This window comes from Protopterus annectens, chromosome 6.part1 (genome assembly GCF_019279795.1).
Source record: "Protopterus annectens isolate FY-2018-M chromosome 6.part1, PAN1.0, whole genome shotgun sequence".
Taxonomy (NCBI): domain Eukaryota; kingdom Metazoa; phylum Chordata; order Ceratodontiformes; family Protopteridae; genus Protopterus; species Protopterus annectens.
This window is the reverse complement of record NC_056738.1, coordinates 110,516,468-110,535,745: the sequence shown is the minus strand read 5'-3', so window position 1 is coordinate 110,535,745 and position 19,278 is coordinate 110,516,468. Positions and strand designations below refer to the sequence as shown.

Sequence of the window (19,278 nt, the reverse complement as noted above, 5' to 3'; positions counted from 1 at the left end):
CTGGCTTTGTCTCCAAACCTTCCAACCTGGGCTGACCCTCTAATATACTTATTCCTAATCCTGTCCACCCTCGTCACACCCAGTGCAAATCTTAACATCTTTAATTCTGCCACATCCAGCTTAAACTCCTGCCTTTTTGTCAATGCCACTGTCTCCAACCCATATAACATAGCTGGTCTCACTACCCTCTTGTAGACCTTCCCTTTCACTCTTACAGGTACTCGTCTGTCACAAATCACTCCTGGCACTCTTCTCCACCCACTCCATCCTGCCTGTACTCTCTTCTTCACCTGTCTTCCACACTCACCGTTACTCTGAACTACTGACCCCAAGTATTTAAACTCATCCACCTTCGCCACCTCTATTCCTTGCATCCTCACCATTCCTCTATCCTCCCTCTCATTCACACACATATATTCTGTCTTAGTCCTGCTGACCTTCATTCCTCTTCTCTCTAGAGCATATCTCCATCTCTCCAGGGTCTCCTCCACCTGTTCCCTACTCTCACTACAGATCACAATGTCGTCTGCAAACATCATAGTCCACAGGGACTCCTGTCTGATCTCGTCTGTCAACCTGCCCATCACCATTACAAATAAGAAAGGGCTCAGAGCTGATGCTTGATGTAACCCCACCTTAACCTTAAACGCATCCGTCACTCCCACCGCAGACCTCACCGCTGTCACACTACCTTCGTACATATCCTGTACCACTCTTAAATACTTTTCTGACACTCCCGACTTCCTCATACAATACCACAACTCCTCTCTAGGCACCCTGTCATATGCTTTCTCTAAGTCTACAAAAACACAATGCAACTCCTTCCGACATTCTCTGTACTTCTCCATCAGCACTCTCAGAGCAAAGATCGCATCTGTAGTGCTCTTTCCTGGCATGAAACCATACTGCTGATCATTAATCATCACGTCCCTTCTTAACCTTGCTTCCACTACTCTTTCCCATAACTTCATGCTGTGACTGCAGTTTTATCCCTCTGTAGTTACTACAGCTCTGCACATCACCCTTATTCTTAAAAATCGATATCAAATCACTTTCTCCATTCCTCAGGCATCCTCTCACTTTCCAAGATTTCATTAAACAATCTGGTTAAAAACTCAACTGCCATTTCACCTGAACACCTCCATGCTTCCACAGGTGCGTCATCTGGGCCAACAGCCTTTCCATTCTTCATTCCCTTCATAGCTATCCTTACTTCCTCCTTGCTAATCCATTGTACTTCATGATTTACTATCCCTACATCATCCAACCTTCTCTCATCAACCCCTCAAAGTACTCTTTCCATCTCCTCAACACACTCTCCTCGCTTGTGAGTATGTTTCCCTCATTGTCCTTTATCACCTTTACCTGCTGCACATCTTTCCTAGCTCGGTCCCTCTGTCTAGCCAATTGGTACAGGTCCTTTTCTCCCTCCTTAGTGTCCAACCTTTCATACAGTGGTTGTCAGGAAATCCTTTTATTAGCACAACTGTTTACCAAAGGAATATCACCAGGATCTAAAGAGGTAACTACTGCCTTATACTCAGCACTAATTAGACTAATCATCAAGTACAACTCCCCCTTCAAGATGTATTTCACTAAATGTATCAAACTGTTAGAAGGACATGTAAAGGTTTCTTACCAAAAAGATTACAGGCTTGGAAGCTCTCATTTTTTCTGTGCCTTACAGACTTTTGAAGGGAAGATTTCTCACTTTCCTTGCTGTTTGAAACACAGTTGTCCTGGAATATCCTGTACCTTAGTAAATCCAATATTTCTACAAGTACTAGAATCAGGGACTCAATTCTTTTTCATCAGATAAATGAAACACAGTGGAGGGACAGTTTATAACTCTGTGCTTCCCACACGTCTGGAATAAACTTGCCGTGCATGTTAAGCACTGTAACTCATTTTTTAACTAGGTGACTGGATGTATATTTAATTTACTCTGGGATTAACTGGGATAGCTACCATGGAGAGAGCAGGTGTGGTCTGAGAGGAGGGTGATGACAAGGCATAAATAATTCTAAGACTGAATGACATTGGAATGTGTATGACTCTATAAATTGCATATTGGCCTCAGGAACATTTAGCTGCCATGTTACTGTACTACTGTGGCACAATTCCATGCTTAGCACATTTTTATTTTTGTAGTACCTTCTTTTCTTCAGACTGACTCTAGCTTATGTAGTCTTAGCCTGTAGTGCTTACTTAAACTCTGAGTCTCCATTTTCTGCTGTGTGACAATGAGCAAGTTGCTTAACCAGACTGTGCTTCTGAAGAAGTGGCAGTTGTGTGTGTGGGTTACCTGGTTAACTAACACTAATTTTAATAGATTTATTTGTTTACCAGCATCTACCCTAAGTGCAGAGCCACTGTTTCTCCACACTATGGCTGCAGTCTTGCTTCACAGAAGTTTTTCTTTTCACCAGAGTCTTCCATTCACAATCATCACTCCAGTCATCATCACAAGTTGCAGTCATTAATGGGGAGGTCCTGAATGGTTTCCCAGATTGTCAGATCTTTACCTAGATTTCTTTGTTATTCCTGCCCTAGTTGATCCAAGGATCTCTTAAGTGAGTCTGTCTTTCTATCTTGGGAGGATGTCCTTTTTAACTATGGTCAGTTGCGCTCTTCCACAATTGGCCCTCCACGTCCCTTATTCCATCTTTTACTACTTGGTAACTTTGACAGGGAGGAAGAGGTGATGGATTATCTCTGTTGTATTCTGTATCTCTGGCTTTTCTCACTCTGATCTCTTCCCTGTGCTCCCTGGGCCTTTTCTTACCAATTATTGGGCAGAACAGGCTCATTGTAACCCCTTTCAGTCTTGTCTGTCCATTGTAGCATTAAACTTCTGCAGTTCATGTAACTATGTTTTAGAATAGTAATGTACCATTTTGACTCCCAGTCATGTACGATTCCTTTAGGAGAACCCCCCCCCCCCCAGTCAGGTGATATACCTTGGTCTCCCATGACAAGCTCGCAGAGTATGCACTGTGCACCTCCAGCCTCCTGCTACATTTGCCACATGGCTCAGTGTGTACCCCTTTTGGAAGTTTCACATGGCTTGTCTTCCATTCTGGCACACCTGTCATTCACCCCCAAGTCTCCTTTAAGCTTCTGTTACAGGTGCTCAGGTTTTGTTTGTGAGCTTCCATTAGACCAGTATGCTACTATCTTCCTTGGTTTGGACATATTTTTTTTTTTGCTTGAGCTTTCCTCTGACTGGATATTTACTTGGGTATGTGGTCTCTTCATATCTATAACCAGATTTCCACAAGTCCATAATAGCTTATCATTCTTTTCATTCATCACACTTTACTGATAATTGTTCCCTGTGCCCTAGTCACATTCTCACCATTACTAGCAATTAATACTGGTTGCTTTCCTCACTAATTCTTTAATATTAGGCATGCAGTGGTATTTGCATTTGTGACTGATCCCCCAGACTGGCACATAGCCACATAATTGTGGGAATATCTTGCTGTATGCATTGCTTGTGCCACAAACTCCTTACTTTTCCTGTAGCCAGATGCTTGGATAACTGCGGGCAGGCACACTGGAGAGAGAGCAAGAGAGAAGTGCCAGAGGATAGAGTTCCTTAACTTGTGCATTCTGAGACAGTTATGCATGGCTAACATGTAGTGCAAGTTTTTATTAATGAGGTAATGCCAGTAGGTAGGACCTTGTGTGACATTTTACCTTACTATACAATTTATTTAAATGTTTACTTTTTTATTTCTTTTTCCTTTTTCTCCAGGAGACAGTGGCTTAGGAATTAGCATTATTGGAATGGGTGTTGGTGCAGACCAAGGACTGGAAAAACTGGGAATTTTTGTGAAAACAGTTACTGAAGGTGGGGCTGCTCATAAGGATGGACGGTAATTTTTTTTTTCATTATTTTTAAGATGTTTTGGTGGATGTATGAAAATGTTCAAGAAATGGTATCCCCAGATGTTTTGCACAGCAAGTAAGAAGGTTACAGCAGGATGCAGTGGCCATCTTGGATAGTGCTGGAAGATGGACCCTTAAACTTTGTGAGAGGCAGATGGGCTTAATTTTCTAGTATTTTATTTCTAGGAGTGTTGCAGCAGTTGCATACATTGGGATTACCTTTGCCTGCAGTGGCCTTGCATCCCTCTATCATTTCCTCCAATGTGTGCATCCCCCATGTGCCTTTTGTCTCAGTATAGGCCTGCACCTGTTCGGTTTTTGCTTCTTCAGCAGTCATTTTCTCAGCCTGGAGTGTTAACTCTAAGAAGAAAGTTCACTGCTCTAACATCTAAATTTTCTTTATACATATTCCTACTGGATATTTGTTATGGTTAGTATTGTTTCCTTAAAGAGGTCAGTTATAGGAACCTCTTAATTTTATATTGTGCTTCTTTTGTCTCCTGTACTGAAAACTGAGGTATGACTGATGTGCATTTTCCTGTTTTATGGATTTTCACATAATTGCTGTTATTTGTTTCGAAGTTAAATGTACTAAGGAGGGATTGTGGACAGCATGCAGGGTGTTGATCTTAATTGCAAGATCAAATGGAATAAAATCACTTCAGACTTGGTTACTGACAACCAGATCATATTGTATCCATGAAGTTTGTTCTGGAGCAGCAGTAGCTGATTAAGAAAGATTCCAACACCAATCAGGTTCTCAGGCCCATTACATGGTTGTAAAAACGAGAAGATTGTGTGAATTTGGTTAGGTCAACCAGGTTGTTTTGGCAGTACCTACTTCTGAAAAACAGCCAGCCACATCTCTGTGCCTCACACAAGATAAATATCTCCTGGACTTTGTAAGGCTATAAAAAGAAAAGCATTCTTTTTGTTAGTTTCTGATGAGGGTTAACTGGGTCTCAATTGGGATTTTTCTTTCAGATGCGGGCTGATTTTGATGATGCAGCTTTTTTCTTTGGGTTCTCCCTTCAAGAGAATGTCTTTCTTCGAGGGCATTAATTTTATGAAAAAAATGTGTGGTTGGAGAGGAAAAGGATTCATCCACTAATGTACTAAATTTTAAGTTTATCAAACATGACTACCTTTAGCCTTAGATTGGTCCTACTGTTTTTCCCAGTCTCAAGGGATAATCATTATATTAATTAATAGCAAACAATTAATAGGAAATGTGAGCTGGCCAATGACTCATTACAACCAAATCCCTGGCCAAAAGATAGTGCAGTTACAATAGATAGACGCAATCGGACAGTGTATACTAACGTGAAATATATTTTGTGGTAACAGCATTATGGTTGCATAATCCTTGACATCCATGTGTGCCTTTGATATATTAACATGGCTAAGCCCCTAGTCTTACCCAAAAATGCCAGAGTAACCCTGCTGGATGTCCTCTTCTCTCCTGAGACTATTCAGAGATACTGTACAAACATTCCTGAATGACTTATAAAAGTAAATGTGCCAGACTTCACCTTGTCAGTTTGAAAAAATAAATCACACAGCTAATACAAAATTTTGTAGAAGGCAGCAAAATTGTTGGGGGGAGACTGGTTGGAATCAGTGCTTCTGCATCAGGAAACTCTTTTTAAGAAAAAAAAATATAAGGCATCTTTCACCATCCTTGCTCCCATGTCAGTCTTCATCACAAGTTGCCATTCCTTCCTTTTATCAACAGCTTTTTGTAGCAGGGAAATTTTTAGTTTTCTGCAAGAACTGGCTATCACTTATTTCAGCCAAATTTGTTCAAGAATTCAACATCATTATGTAGTGTAGTAGTTTGTATCCAGGCCTTATACTTGGTGATGTCCTCAGCATTTTCAAGTTAAAGCTCGGGGTCATTTTTGCAAGAAATCAACAGAACCAGCTTCCACCAGTCTGTGAGGAAATGCTTTTATTCCAGATGCTTTGTAATCCACCCCCGTCAGGGTTTTTATAGAGCTGTTTTAGGTCTTACAGCCTTGAAGAAATTTGCCGAATTGAATTTGTTCAGGATGATCATACTAGTGCTTCTGTGTCTACTCAGTTTACATGCTGTTGGATACTAGATACTATCTGCGCCTGCACATAAAGCTTTCTAATAAGGAATATTTCTTCGCATTTCAACCTTTCAACCTTCCTCAGACCTTGGGGATCTTTAGAAAATTTGTGGCTGTAAGTGTATGCTCTCTTGCATGAAATATATTCATATGTGCTTTTAACTATATGATTACTGCTTAGAGGTTCACTGTCATATATGTTAAATGGTTGTCATTTAACCCTGTTTTCTTTTAACATTTCAGGAATTATTGTGGACTTAGTCTGTGTTAATTTTCTTTCAGAAGATTCACTTTTCTGATTGCTGACATGGAAGCTACTCAGTCTGCCTCTCAAAGGACAAATGCTGGAAAATTAGTGTTCTGTGAGCAATTTCATTAATTTATTTCAGTCTTTCAAGATGCAGACATCTTTGTATCCCAAGAAGTTCACAACTACCAAAGCCAAGCTTGGAGAATAAGTTGATCTTCATAAAGATCAATACCACAGAAAGTAGTTCTGATTAGCAATTCACCCATAAGGTGGGCACCAGGCCCTCAGTCTTATCTTATTAACAGTGAGATGATCTTATGAATGTGAGATTCTGTGGTCTCAAGCTATGACCTGAAGTGTATGGACCACATTTATTTTTCATCACCTCCTTGGGTTGGGTGTACTCCTTTCACTTTTGGATCTTTTGTGGGGGTGTTTGTATGGGTAAATTATGTGTATTATCTATGTATGTGCATTTTGTTTTATGTAGGGTGGCTGTTGACAAGCCAGTCACTGGATAAGTTTAGAAAAGAAATGCAGATGTCCTTCCATAATTCCTGTTGCAGTACTATTAAATGAAGGGATATCCTGCCAAGGAGAGCCATACAGCTGACCTGCATACCAAAGCTTGGGTCCCCTCCCCTTCTGCTAAACTTCCAGTGTATGATCTCAGCCCAACAGAGGCAGAGGTAAATAAGGGACATATGGATGCATCTTACCTCAGAACTTGCCATCTGCTAACATCTGAACTGTCGCTTCAGCTGTGGTTTGTCAGTGATATGATTTGTGCCTCTTCCTCATCCATTTGGTTGGATAAATATGCCTATTATTTTACTTCATAAGTTTTGTACATACCCTCACAGAGATCACCATACTAAATGTTAGTTTTTGTCTGTACGCTGAGCATAAATTAAAGGGATTGTTCAACTGTCTGGCATTTATTTATTTATCTATCTAACATTTGTTTACCAGGAAACTCTGGCTAGGATAGAGCCCATTTTCAGCGGAGGCCCAGGAAGAAACGCTCCACACGCATGTCTTTGGAATGTGGGAGGAAACCCATGTGAACACAGGGAGGACATGTAGACTGTGTGCAGAAGACACACTGAGGCGACAGTGCTAACCGCTGCATCACTGCTGCCGTCTTTTGTGCCTAAGACTGCATAGTGGTCTGTCTTCTTTGAAAACTTAAGTGGAGACCCATAAACTTAGGGTTTGTCCAAGATAATATGGCGTCTGAGTCCTTGACAGCTGATGCCCCTTTGATACCAAATTAAAAAGATTGGACACTTCTGCTGAGTCTGACCCAGACGTCTCTGTCATGTCTGTTGATGAGCTTCTGGACCATCCAGCTGTTTTTGCTGTTGGTTGATATGTAGCAGCAGTCTTACATGTCCATCACATCTGACTAGTTATCTTCTTTGGCCGAGATGATCTGTTGCTTGTGATACGGGGTGACAAAACAGCATGCCTCAAATTTTAGTTAAGGAAGAAGTTCCCAGTTTTTTGATTGGGGTGCATTAGGGCTTAGAGCTTCCTTGGTTTGATAAGGGCAGACTTTACATGTAGGATGCTGCCCCCTATTTTGATAAGGGCAGACTTTACGTTTAGGATGCTGCCCCCTGTACTACTGATGGAGAAATGCAGCTCCTAAATGCCTTATCCCATGCATAGGTCCCCTCAAAATATCTATCATATGATCCCAGTTATTCTCATTAGGGGGTAATATGCAGTTATCAGCTACAGGATGAGTAAGGCCAATCTATAACTAAATGTGAAATGTTATTTTGAGAAGAGCACAAGAATAGTCCAGCACCAAAGAGAGATGAGAATGAATAATTCTTTATTGTGGCAACCCAAAGCAAACCAGTTTCAGCAATGATAAAGCCTTCTTCAGTGTTATAACACACAACGAACGACATATACTTTAAATAGTAAAACACATAATAAGAGTCTTGATCCTTTGAGGCCAAGTTTAAACAAAGCACCCAGCGTGACAGTCCAACTGGATTCTTTTTCATTTAGGGTAGTATGCCATCCTGTTGTCAAATGCTCTCTATAAACATACTATGACCCACACCACTGCTAAATTCCAATTCACTATCATAGGTAACGTTCATGGTAACAGAATGTGCAAAACAGGATGGCATACTACCCTAAATGAAAAAGAATCCAGTTGGATTGTCAGGCTGGGTGCTTTGTTTAAACCTGGCCTTAATGAACTGAGTTAATTTGGTATACACCAATAGGATCAAGACTCTTATGTGTTTTACTATTTAAAGCATATGTCATTCATTGTGTGTTATAGCACTGAAGAAGGTTTCATCATTGCCGAAACCGGTTTGCTTTGGGTTGCCACAATAAAGAATTATTCATTCTCATCTCTGTTTGGTGCTGGACTATTTTTGTGCTCTTCTGGATATTTTGGTTCAGTCTGTGCATCTTGTCTTACTTGCATGGTTTAGTTTGTTTGACAGTTGGTTTGATCCGCGCTGTGGACTCCTGAGAGGCAGATAGATTCACAACAGTGGCGTTTACCCTTTGGAATACATTGACAAGTATAATGTTCATTTAACATCATGTTTTTGTTTGAAAAAAATGGTGAATTTGGGGTCTACTTAAATTACGGTGCTACTGGTTTACTGTCCACTTTCTACAAGTGAGTTGTTTTTTCAAGCCGCATTTCGCTTCAACTAAACGGCTTTAATTTGCTTACTGGCTATTCTGCACATTATCGTGGAGGGGCTGGATGGACTTTTAATACTAACAGAATAATGTATACCAGTCTAAATTCTTTTTATCGCATCGAGGGTCGAGCCATTTAATCTATGGCAAATGCAACTGAGACAAAATACATATGTGTTTACTATTGCATCATTTAAAAGGGTTTTGAGACTCAGTATGTAGCCAGACTAGTTTGTGGGATATTACCACATGTGGTTATGTGCAATGAGACAGTTTTCATTTTTCATGTTTGTCTGTGAGACGCCATTTTCTATCAAGGATTACAAGCGTTTTTGGTGGAGTCAACTGACATTGGGTGAAATTTAAGCTTGGTTACTATCAGCAATTACCAATTCCATATTTTGTTCTCTATGTATGGGGCCTGACTCTATTTTTTGTGAAGCATTACTGTGGGTTGCGAATTTTCACATATAAGTCATCTGTTTCAAGGAACGGATAGTGTTTTTGGCAACGAGAACTATTAGACTTGAAATTACATATTACAGCTTCGTGCTTGCCCAACACATTTTTCCGGAGGGTGACATTGGACTTTGGGTTAACAACAAGAACTTTGATTCATCCATACTAACTTGGACATTTTTGCATTTGGACTTTCATGATACAACATGTTGTTTGTTTTGTACCGTTTTTCTTTTCTACAGTTGACTTGCTCATTAATATTAATAGCTATTTTAATGTTTGATTGAAATTTTTGTCTACCTTTAGCAATGGGTTCTACACACAATTGTCTCGATATCTAGGGCTGCATTAGAATGTTGAACTTTATGACATATTATCACACTATGGGGTTGGTTTGACCCGATTTTTGTGAATGTATTAGGTGTTTCTCTGTACAAATTATAGCCATTCATGCTCGTTTGGGGTTTACAGTGTTCGAAATAAGGTTATCTTCAGGGTATGCCAGTGGATAGACACAACATTCTGTTTTTAATTACACTTTTGCAATAGTTATGGAATTACAAACCAGATGGGTGGTGTGGAGTTATATGCTTAGGATTCATGTGTTTGTAACTGAGTCAGGGACTACAACAGACTGCTCTTCTATTTTGCAGCAGTTTTACTGCTAAGGAAACACAATACGGGCAGAGACGAAAGTCAGCCCATGTCAGTGGTATAAGTATAAATCGAAAGGACATTGTATCTGTTCATTTCATTTATGTGAAGAGCAATCATGGTATTTTTTTCCTTTTTCAAGGCAGAGACGAAGGTCAGCCTATTTTGTGGCGTTCCATAGTATCAGTTTCATACCTGGATCATTAGCTATATAAAAGTTCTTATAATTGGACAACACACCATTTTTGTTATCTTAAAATAATTTCCTTAAGAGTGTGGGTCTTCATCATTGGCATGTTCTGAATATTACTATATATACACATTTATTGGAGAGACACATCATTGTGGGTTAATATTTATCTACATTGTAATACGTATTTTTGGTGTGATATGGCTGTATTTGGTATTCGGGTAACCATAATTTTTAAGTCTATCTGGTAATTCCAGGTAAAGGAATCTAATATATGAGATTGGTGCAACACTAATTCACGCTCATTGAAGGATTCGGTTATAATTAATTTGAGGTTTTTTGAATTGAACAATTGTGTATAGCCCAACTAACAATTCAGTAACACACTGTTTTTGAGTCTAACTAGGCAACTCACTGTTTAGTGATACAACAGAATTTGGTACAGGTTCTAACATATTTTAGTACTCAGTGGGTGGCCATACAACATGTTTCTATCAGAATTATTGGAGGGTCTTTCAGCAGACCGAAATGACTTGGGTGTCTTTGGGCTGAGACCATCATACCCAGACAACTCAAGTATGGGCAGTAATGATCCGGATTGCCTATGTGCTTCTTTTTTTCAGAAACTTAAAAAGAGTATGAGAATGTTAAGATCTAACATCTGGCATTTGAAACTTTTCAAGGCCTTCAAACTAAAGGACATTATCCCACGTGGGTTGAGTGCGGATGCAGCCCCTGGTTAGTCAGGTAGATGAGTTATTAACACAACACTGGGTTCAAGCCCAGCATAAGGCCTCTATGATGTTTGTTGACGCCCGCACTTCCTATTATGAAAGAACCATTGATCAATGTGTTCTGGAGGTGAAACACAATTGTGATGATGTTAAATGTTATGAAGGGGAAACCTTCTTTACCAAACGTTTGAACATTTTGGCCAAAGACTTATCCTCTTTGGAACAACAACTCCAGAAGAAAAAGATACACAAATTCAATAGAGATGTATCAGACTATGGCAGAGGAAAACCATTTAGTATACACAAGTGTCCATTTCCAAGATACAGGACAGAAACAGGTTAAGAAAAGAAAAAGACCCAGATCCATACTGAGGAATGAGGGGAATTCCTGTGGGGGAACTTCAGGTGACGATTCTTTGTCTGCCACTAATGTAGAATCTATCTTTACCCAGGAGTCCCCAGATGCCAAGAGAAGACCAACCAATGACCCTTTAGGGGTAAGAGACACGGGGGGGGGGGCAGAAAGCATAGAGCAAATGGACAACATCCAGCAACTTTTGGACAGGATTTTGTCACATTAAACTCCCAACAGTAATGTATACAACATTTTTTTCTGTCTGATATTGAAATAAAACTTTTGAACAAGGGCCTTAATTTTGTCCCTGCTTTTTTTGTTAATGAACATGCTTTTGTGAATGATGATAATGATTTCTGCAGAACCCTTAATCTTAAATTGTTCTTTTCAGACACTGATCAAACTCATATTTCTACTGGGTTTTGTTTTCAGAAATCCAGCTTCATGCCACCCATAGACAAACCTGTCTCAGTCTTTAAGGAGTGTGTTCTCAAAGATTTACATTTCAACAGTAATGTATATGACAACACTAAAAATCTCCCCAAACAGGAACAAGTGGCTCTGATCAAACTCAGTAATAATCATGACCTAGTTATTTTACCAGCTGATAAAGGTGGGGCAGTAGTCGTTGTGGATTGGTCCATGTACCATACTGAGGCCGATAAACAACTATTTAATGGACTATTTTATATGCATATGCCACTGGACCCTACATTAAAATTAAAAAAAAAACATTGATCAGTTTTTGAAACTGGCACAGGAGGAAGGCATTGTTAGTCAGGACATTTGTTACCAACTAACAGTCCTAGATCCAAAATCCCAATATATATATATATATATATATATATATATATATATATATATATATATATATACCTATTACCAAAAATACATAAACACCCTACACAACCACCAGGCAGACCAATTATTTCAGGTAGAGGATCTCTGACGGAACCATTATCTGCCTTCCTGACAAAATATTTACAGCCACTATTATCCATGGTCAGGGCCAGGATCAAAGACACCACTCAATTTTTACAAATTATTAATGATACTCAGTTGGATCCAGGATGTTCATCGTGTTTCACTGCTGCAGTCATTACACTTGGGTTATCCTGCCGTCAGGCGGTCCCCCAGTCGGCCAGAGTTCCAAAGTCTTGGTCCGGCGTCTGTTGCTGTCGCCTCCTCCCTGACGTCAGTGCGTCAGGGGTATATAAGAAGCAGCCGACGCCATTTTCTTCAGTCTTTCTTGCCGCGCGGTGCCCAAAGCAAAAGCAGTTCGCAAGTGCCGGTCAGCAGACTCCTGAGATATCAAATTCGATTTTCAGAACCAAAGTCTTCAAAAAAGCTAAGTACCCCGTTGGGGAAACTTTTTCTTGCCTCAGACCGATGTCAGTAAAAGTTAATAGTTGTATTTCTTGTGGGAAGCAAATACCTCATAAGGATTTTCATTCTTACTGTATTCCATGCCTAGGCCCAGATCACAACGTCACTAGTTGTCGGTTTTGTGCTAGATTTAACAAATGCACTATTAAACGTCGGTTTGATTTTGCTCGCCATTACTTTGGCCGAAGGTTTAATTATACCATGCCGTCGGAACAACCGATTACCGGAATTCACAAAAAAACGCAAAGACAAGGATAAGGACAGGCATCCGAGGCCCAAAACTGACGACGAAGCCTCTTCTAGGCCAGTCGCCGGTTCTTAGTGAGGTGCTTTCGCAGCCCCTGACACCCGCTACCTCAGAGCCACAGGCTGCTACCGACTCCCACGTGGAGGCGCCTAGGCCTCTGGATACTCAAGGTATTGGGCCTACGGAGACTAACCCTTCAGATGGGTCCGGAGCCGCTGAGCAGGCATCGGCTTCTGAGGGTGTTTTCAGACCTTCACAACTTACCATTGCAACTACAGCCAAGTCTAAAACTACATTAAAGACAAAGAAGCAAGTACAGCATTCACTTGGAAAGGTCTCCATGCCTAAAAAGCAGATGCTCAAAATGGCCAAAGACTTAATTACTCTGATCAGGGGTTCCCATCCCCCTCCTGATAAAAGGCCTAGGCAGGATACAGACTATGATTCCTCTGACCAGGTTTCTATATATTCTGATCCTTCTTCAGACCAGGTATACTTTTTACCCCCTGTGAGGACTCAGATGCTGAAGAATCAATTCCTTCAGCCTCTCCTCCTGAGGATTATTCTTTTGGGGAAACTTTACATACCATGAGGGAGCATTTCCATTGGGAGGGCCAGGATTACTCGGAATCCAAGAAAAGGCTCAGAGACTTTCTTTTATTGCCTCAGCACAGGCCCCTTGCTATTCCACCAGTGTTGGATATTGTGGATGATGTGTTCTCTGAATCCAGTTTAAATCTGGATTCTTTACCCCCTGCTCCAGTCAAGCCAGACAGGTACTACAGAGTCCCTGACTCTCACAAATTTATTTATAAAATCCCTGTTGCTGACCCAGAAACTATTTCCCAGGGTCCCAAAGAGGTAGAGGCTTCCACGGCTAAAAATCCAGTTCCCTCTGACAGGGATTCTAGAGCATTAGACAGATGGGGGAAGAAAGTTTACACCGCCACAACTTTAGCAGTGAGGGCTTTAAAGTGCCAGTTTCACATGCTTAAATATCAACAATATTTACTGTCTCAGTTAAAACAGAAAATGAGTACAAGTGCAGAACAACCTGACTATAAGGAAATGCAGGATTTATTGTATGCAGCTGAACAAGTGGGAAAGCATACTTTGCAATGTGGTTTTGATTCATTAGAGGCTTCTTGTAGAGCAGCAGTTACAGGATCTGTGATTCGAAGACATGCTTGGTTAAAAGAACAAAGTTTACCAGATCATGTTAAGGCAAAATTACTGGATGCTCCTTTACAGCAGGATATTTTATTTGGTGTTAAGGCAGAAGAGGTATTAAAGAAAATGGAGGATAAGGCAAAAATCTATGCAAACAGTGGAGGATTTCTTACAGGTACAGCCACCTCGATTTAGCAGGAATTGGCCTACAAAAAATTGGTCCTTTCCAGTGTCAGGCCACAAAGAGGCAGATACAGATGCCCAAGAGGCAGATCTCAGCCACAAGGCTCTTACAGACCACGACAGTGGGGTGCTTCAACCCCAAAAGGAGGGGAAGACAAGTCGCAACCTTACAGGAAACAGTCCCAATGACTTCCCCCTTCCAATGCCAAGCTCTTCCCTTTTGGCAGCTCCCTTAGAGGGGAAACTAGCACTTTTTTCACAAAACTGGCAAGCAATCACCCAAGACAAATGGGTTCTGAATATTGAGTCTCAGGGTTACAGGTTCCACTTTCACACTTTACCAAGGCTAAAAGGAATGCCAGACCTGCCACAAAATCAATGGGCAAAGGTACAAAAGCAAATGACAGCCCTCATGGACATGAGAGCTATTCAAAAAGTGCCACAGCAGGAACAAGGACAAGGATTTTACTCTAGACTCTTCCTGGTCCCCGGAAAGGACAAAGCCTGGAGACCCATACTAGACCTTTCTACTCTAAATACTTACCTGGATGTTCCAAAATTCAAAATGTTTACACTACAGCAGCTCCTTCCCATGTTGGGCAAGAAAGCTTGGCTTGTTATTTTGGACCTCAAAGAGGCATACCTGCATGTCCCTATCAGACAAAATTGCAGAAGATATCTCAGATTCATAGCTGGTTCAATGCACTACCAATTCTCTGCACTGCCCTTTGGCTTATCTACTGCGCCCAGGGTCTTCACAAAGTGCCTGGCACCAGTAATTGCATTTTGCAGACAAAAAGGAATTCAAATATATCCATACCTGGACGACTGCCTGATTCAAGCAGAGAGCAAGGGCATTCTTCTAAAGCATCTGGCATTTGTAAAAAGGTTGCTAATTTGCCTAGGGTACACAGTAAACGAAAAGAAGTCAAAACTAGTGCCCTCACAAGAGATAATATTCCTGGGTGCCAGCTTAAATACAAAGGCCCAGATGGCTTATCTCACGCCAGACAAACAAGGACAACTGACTCAGTATTTTCAATTGATGGCAACAAAGTCCCATCTCCCTGCAAGAAAAATTCTGCAGGCCTTGGGGTTCATGGCATCCTGCATACTACTAATTCCATATGCCAGACTGCATATGAGGAAATTACAATGGTACCTAAAAAGTGTTTGGATTCAACACTCTCACAGCTTGGAAACAGTAATACCACTAATTCCCTGCCTACAACAGGAGTTTTGATGGTGGGCACGGGCATGTCACCTCAACAAGGGTCAGCCTTTCACTCTTCCCACAGCCAGGCAGACTTTAACAACAGATGCTTCGGATTACGCCTGGGGAGCACACATGGCAGGAAAATATATTCAGGGCAAATGGACCACAGACCAAATGCATCTTCACATCAATCAAAAAGAGATGTTGGCTGTACAAAATGCCCTTACAGCTTTCAAGGACCTTCTGCATCCAGGACAATTATTATTAAAGACAGACAACACCACAGTAATGTGGTACATAAACAAGCAAGGGGGCACTCATTCTTACCCCCCTATGCAGACAAGCCGTGACCTTGTGGAACACAGCTCTAACTTCTCAAGTTCATCTGCAAGCACAATTCCTGCCAGGAAAGAAAAATACTCTGGCAGATGACTTAAGCAGAAACATCATGGATCCTCACGAGTGGAAATTAAATCCACAAGTCTTCAGCATGATAATGCAAAAATGGGGGTGCCCGGACATAGATCTTTTTGCCTCCCCAGTGAATTGCCAACTACAAAAATTCTGCACAAGGACTTATCACACACAAGCATGGAAAGTCGATGCTGTTTCGTTCAGCTGGACTAACCTAAAAGTTTATGCCTTCCCACCTCTGCCTCTCCTTTCAAAGGTACTCCTAAAAGCCAAACAAGAAAAACCACAGATGATTCTGATGCTCCAGACTGGCCACGCCAGCATTGGTACCCAACCTTAAAGAACTTAGTTCAAGGCCCACCTTGGATTTTGCCTCAAATTCCACACCTACTGACTCAACAAAACAATCAGATCCTGCACAGTCAGCTCAAAACCTTAAACCTGGCTGCATGGCAGATTCATTAGACAAACAGACAATACCTCTCTCTAAAGCTGTTATGGATGTCATTTTGGAGGCCAGGAGGCCTAGCACCAGGAAATCTTATTCAGAAAAGTGGAAGAGATTCTTTGCCTGGAACCAGGCTCAAAGCCTTGACCCTCTTGTCCCCAACATTCCTCAGATACTACAATATTTAACTGAGATGCTGGACAAAGGATTATCCTTCTCATCCATTAAGATCCACGCCTCTGCCATCTCAGCTCATTACAACACAGATCCTCTTATTTTCTCTCATCCATTGCTAAAGCAGTACCTCAGAGGGGCTAAACACATAAGACCGCCCCGGAGAGCACCAACACCTACATGGGACCTCAATTTTGTCTTGGAAAAGCTCACTTTACCTCCTTTTGAGCCAGCCAATTCAGCAGAATTAAAATATGTATCATGGAAAACTGCTCTGCTCCTGGCAATAACCTCAGCACTAAGAGTCTCAGAACTACAGGCACTAATGGCAGTGGAGCCTTTCATAATTTTTCACCAAGACAGGGTTTCTTTAAGAACAAACCCTTCTTTTATGCCTAAGGTGGTATCCAGTGTGGCTCTTAACCAATCTATTCACTTGCCAACTTTTTATCCAAATCCCCAGAATAAAGGGGAGAGACTTCTACACTCCTTGGACATACAGAGGCAATTACGCTTCTACTTGGACAAAACAAAAGCTTTCAGAAAAACTGAACAATTGTTTGTATCATATGCTGCAGGATCACAGGGAAAGGCTATTTCAAAGCAGATCATTTCAAAGTGGATAGGACACTGTATCCGGTTCTGCTACACACAACATGGGAAACCTGTACCATCTAACATTAGACCACATTCCACCAGGGCAACTGCCACTTCTACTGCCTACCTTAGAGGAGTACCTACCAAAGACAGTTTGGAAGCTGCAACTTGGAGTTCAGTGCACACCTTTACCAAGCATTACCACTTGCCTCTTTATTCTAGATCCAAAGCTGGCTTTGCCACTGCAGTGCTGCAGGGTCTCATAGCCACACCAAATCCTCTATAGAACCAGCCTCCCTGACTCAACTTTGGAATTCAACCCAAGTGTAATGACTGCAACAGTGAAACACGATGAACATAGTACAGTTTTGTATCTACCATAAATGTAGATGTTCGAGTGTCTTCACTGCAGCAGTCCTGGTTACCCACCCACCATCCCCTCTTTCTTAGCTGGGTCTCATCTGTACCTTTCTACACTATACTACCTATGTGGTGTATTTGCTGGTTACTGAAGGTTTTGTTTGTACCTTATTGTATGTTTTGTAAGAAATATGTACTGCCTATTTTTTTGGGAGCACCTGACATCTGGGGAAAGAAAAACTGAAGAAAATGGTGTTGGCTGCTTCTTATATATCCCTGACGCACTGACGTCAGGGAGGAGGTGACAGCAACCAACGCCGGACCAAGACTTTGGAACTCTGGCCGACTGCGGGACCGCCTGATGGCAGGATAACCCAAGTGTAATGACTGCAGCAGTGAAGACATCGAACATCTACATTTATGGTAGGTACAAAACTGTACTTTGGCTGTTATGCACCTTAGACGTCACCGCCCTATATACAAACATCCCACACTGGGCAGGTTTAGAAGCCATTTGGTTCTGGCTAGAGAAAGCGAATTTATACACTCCGGGGTTCAGTACCCTACTAATCTGCCTAATGGAACATGTTCTTACAAAAAACGTCTTCTACTTCCAAGGGAAGTGTTATTGGCAAGTCAGAGGCACCACCATGGAAGCATCTTTTGCCCCCATTTATGCGGATTTGTTCATGGGATACATTGAGGAGCAATTGATCTGTGATACCAGCCATAATATATTTTTGGATACAATAGACATCTGGCATCGGTATCTAGACAATTGTTGGATGGTGTGGAGGCGGGATGTAACTGACACAGGAATTTGTACAATGCTTAAATGAAAATAAGTGGGGTATCCTATTTACTTTGAATCAGGGTTACAATCAAATTACATTTTTGGATGTCAGTATTATTCGGGATAGTGATGACACACTTAAGACAGAAGCTTTCAGGAAATTTCCCCAATTCAATACCCTACTTCATGCAACCAGCCACCACCCTCCCCACATCATCCATAACGTACGTAAAACTCAGATGTGAGAGTGTTCGATCTCGCCGTTTGTTCTTACACCTGGGTTCGGAGCCGATCCTCGGCTCCGTGTCGGCCGCTTGCAAGCTCTGCATCGAGAAGAAGCAAGAGACCAACCTAACTCCCACAATCCCCCTCTGTCTTTACCTCAGATCTAGTTTGCCGCTGCAGCGTTCGCATCAGTTTGATGAGCTCGAGCAACCTTAAGCTAAGATTTATATTTTTTCTTATATTTCTTAAGAAATTTTCTTCAAAATATTATACTAGTGACTGTGTGTGTGTGTGTTTATAGTGTTTCGAGGAATCCTCGGTTCCATATAAAGTTATTTTAACTTTATTAAAGTTTTCCCTCTGGGCCTACCCCACTAAAGTTACTGGATTGACTATTGGATTGACCTTTTTACCGGATTTGACTAACTTACTGGATTAGACATACTACTGGATTTGACTTTTATTAAATTTAACCTTGTTACTTTAATAAGATGTCTGAGAAAGTTAAGTCTGGCTTTAAACGTTGCCAATGTGGACAAAAGATGTCAGTGACTGATAACGATAGTTCCTGCGTCTACTGTCTTGGCCCTCTCCATCTGCAAGAAGGCTGTTCAATTTGTCATTCTTTCAGTGGAAGGGTCATGACAGATAGGCGCAGGAAACTTATGGATAGGGGTCTCTTAAAACCTACCTTTCAAGAGGCTCTGGATGCATCAGACCAGGCATCCAAATCCTCGAAGGAATCGAA

General features: G+C 41.3%; 1 protein-coding gene across 2 annotated transcripts in view; it reads left to right on the top strand.

The window, feature by feature from the left end:
• The window catches only part of LOC122805417 (neurabin-1-like), a 1,624,240-nt gene that overhangs the window by 298,331 nt on the left and 1,306,631 nt on the right, over positions 1 to 19,278 (top strand). For both annotated transcript variants that reach the window (XM_044075548.1, XM_044075549.1), the window contains exon 3: positions 3,761 to 3,881. In XM_044075548.1, the coding sequence (XP_043931483.1) occupies positions 3,761 to 3,881 (121 nt within the window). The remainder of the gene's footprint in view (positions 1 to 3,760; positions 3,882 to 19,278) is intronic.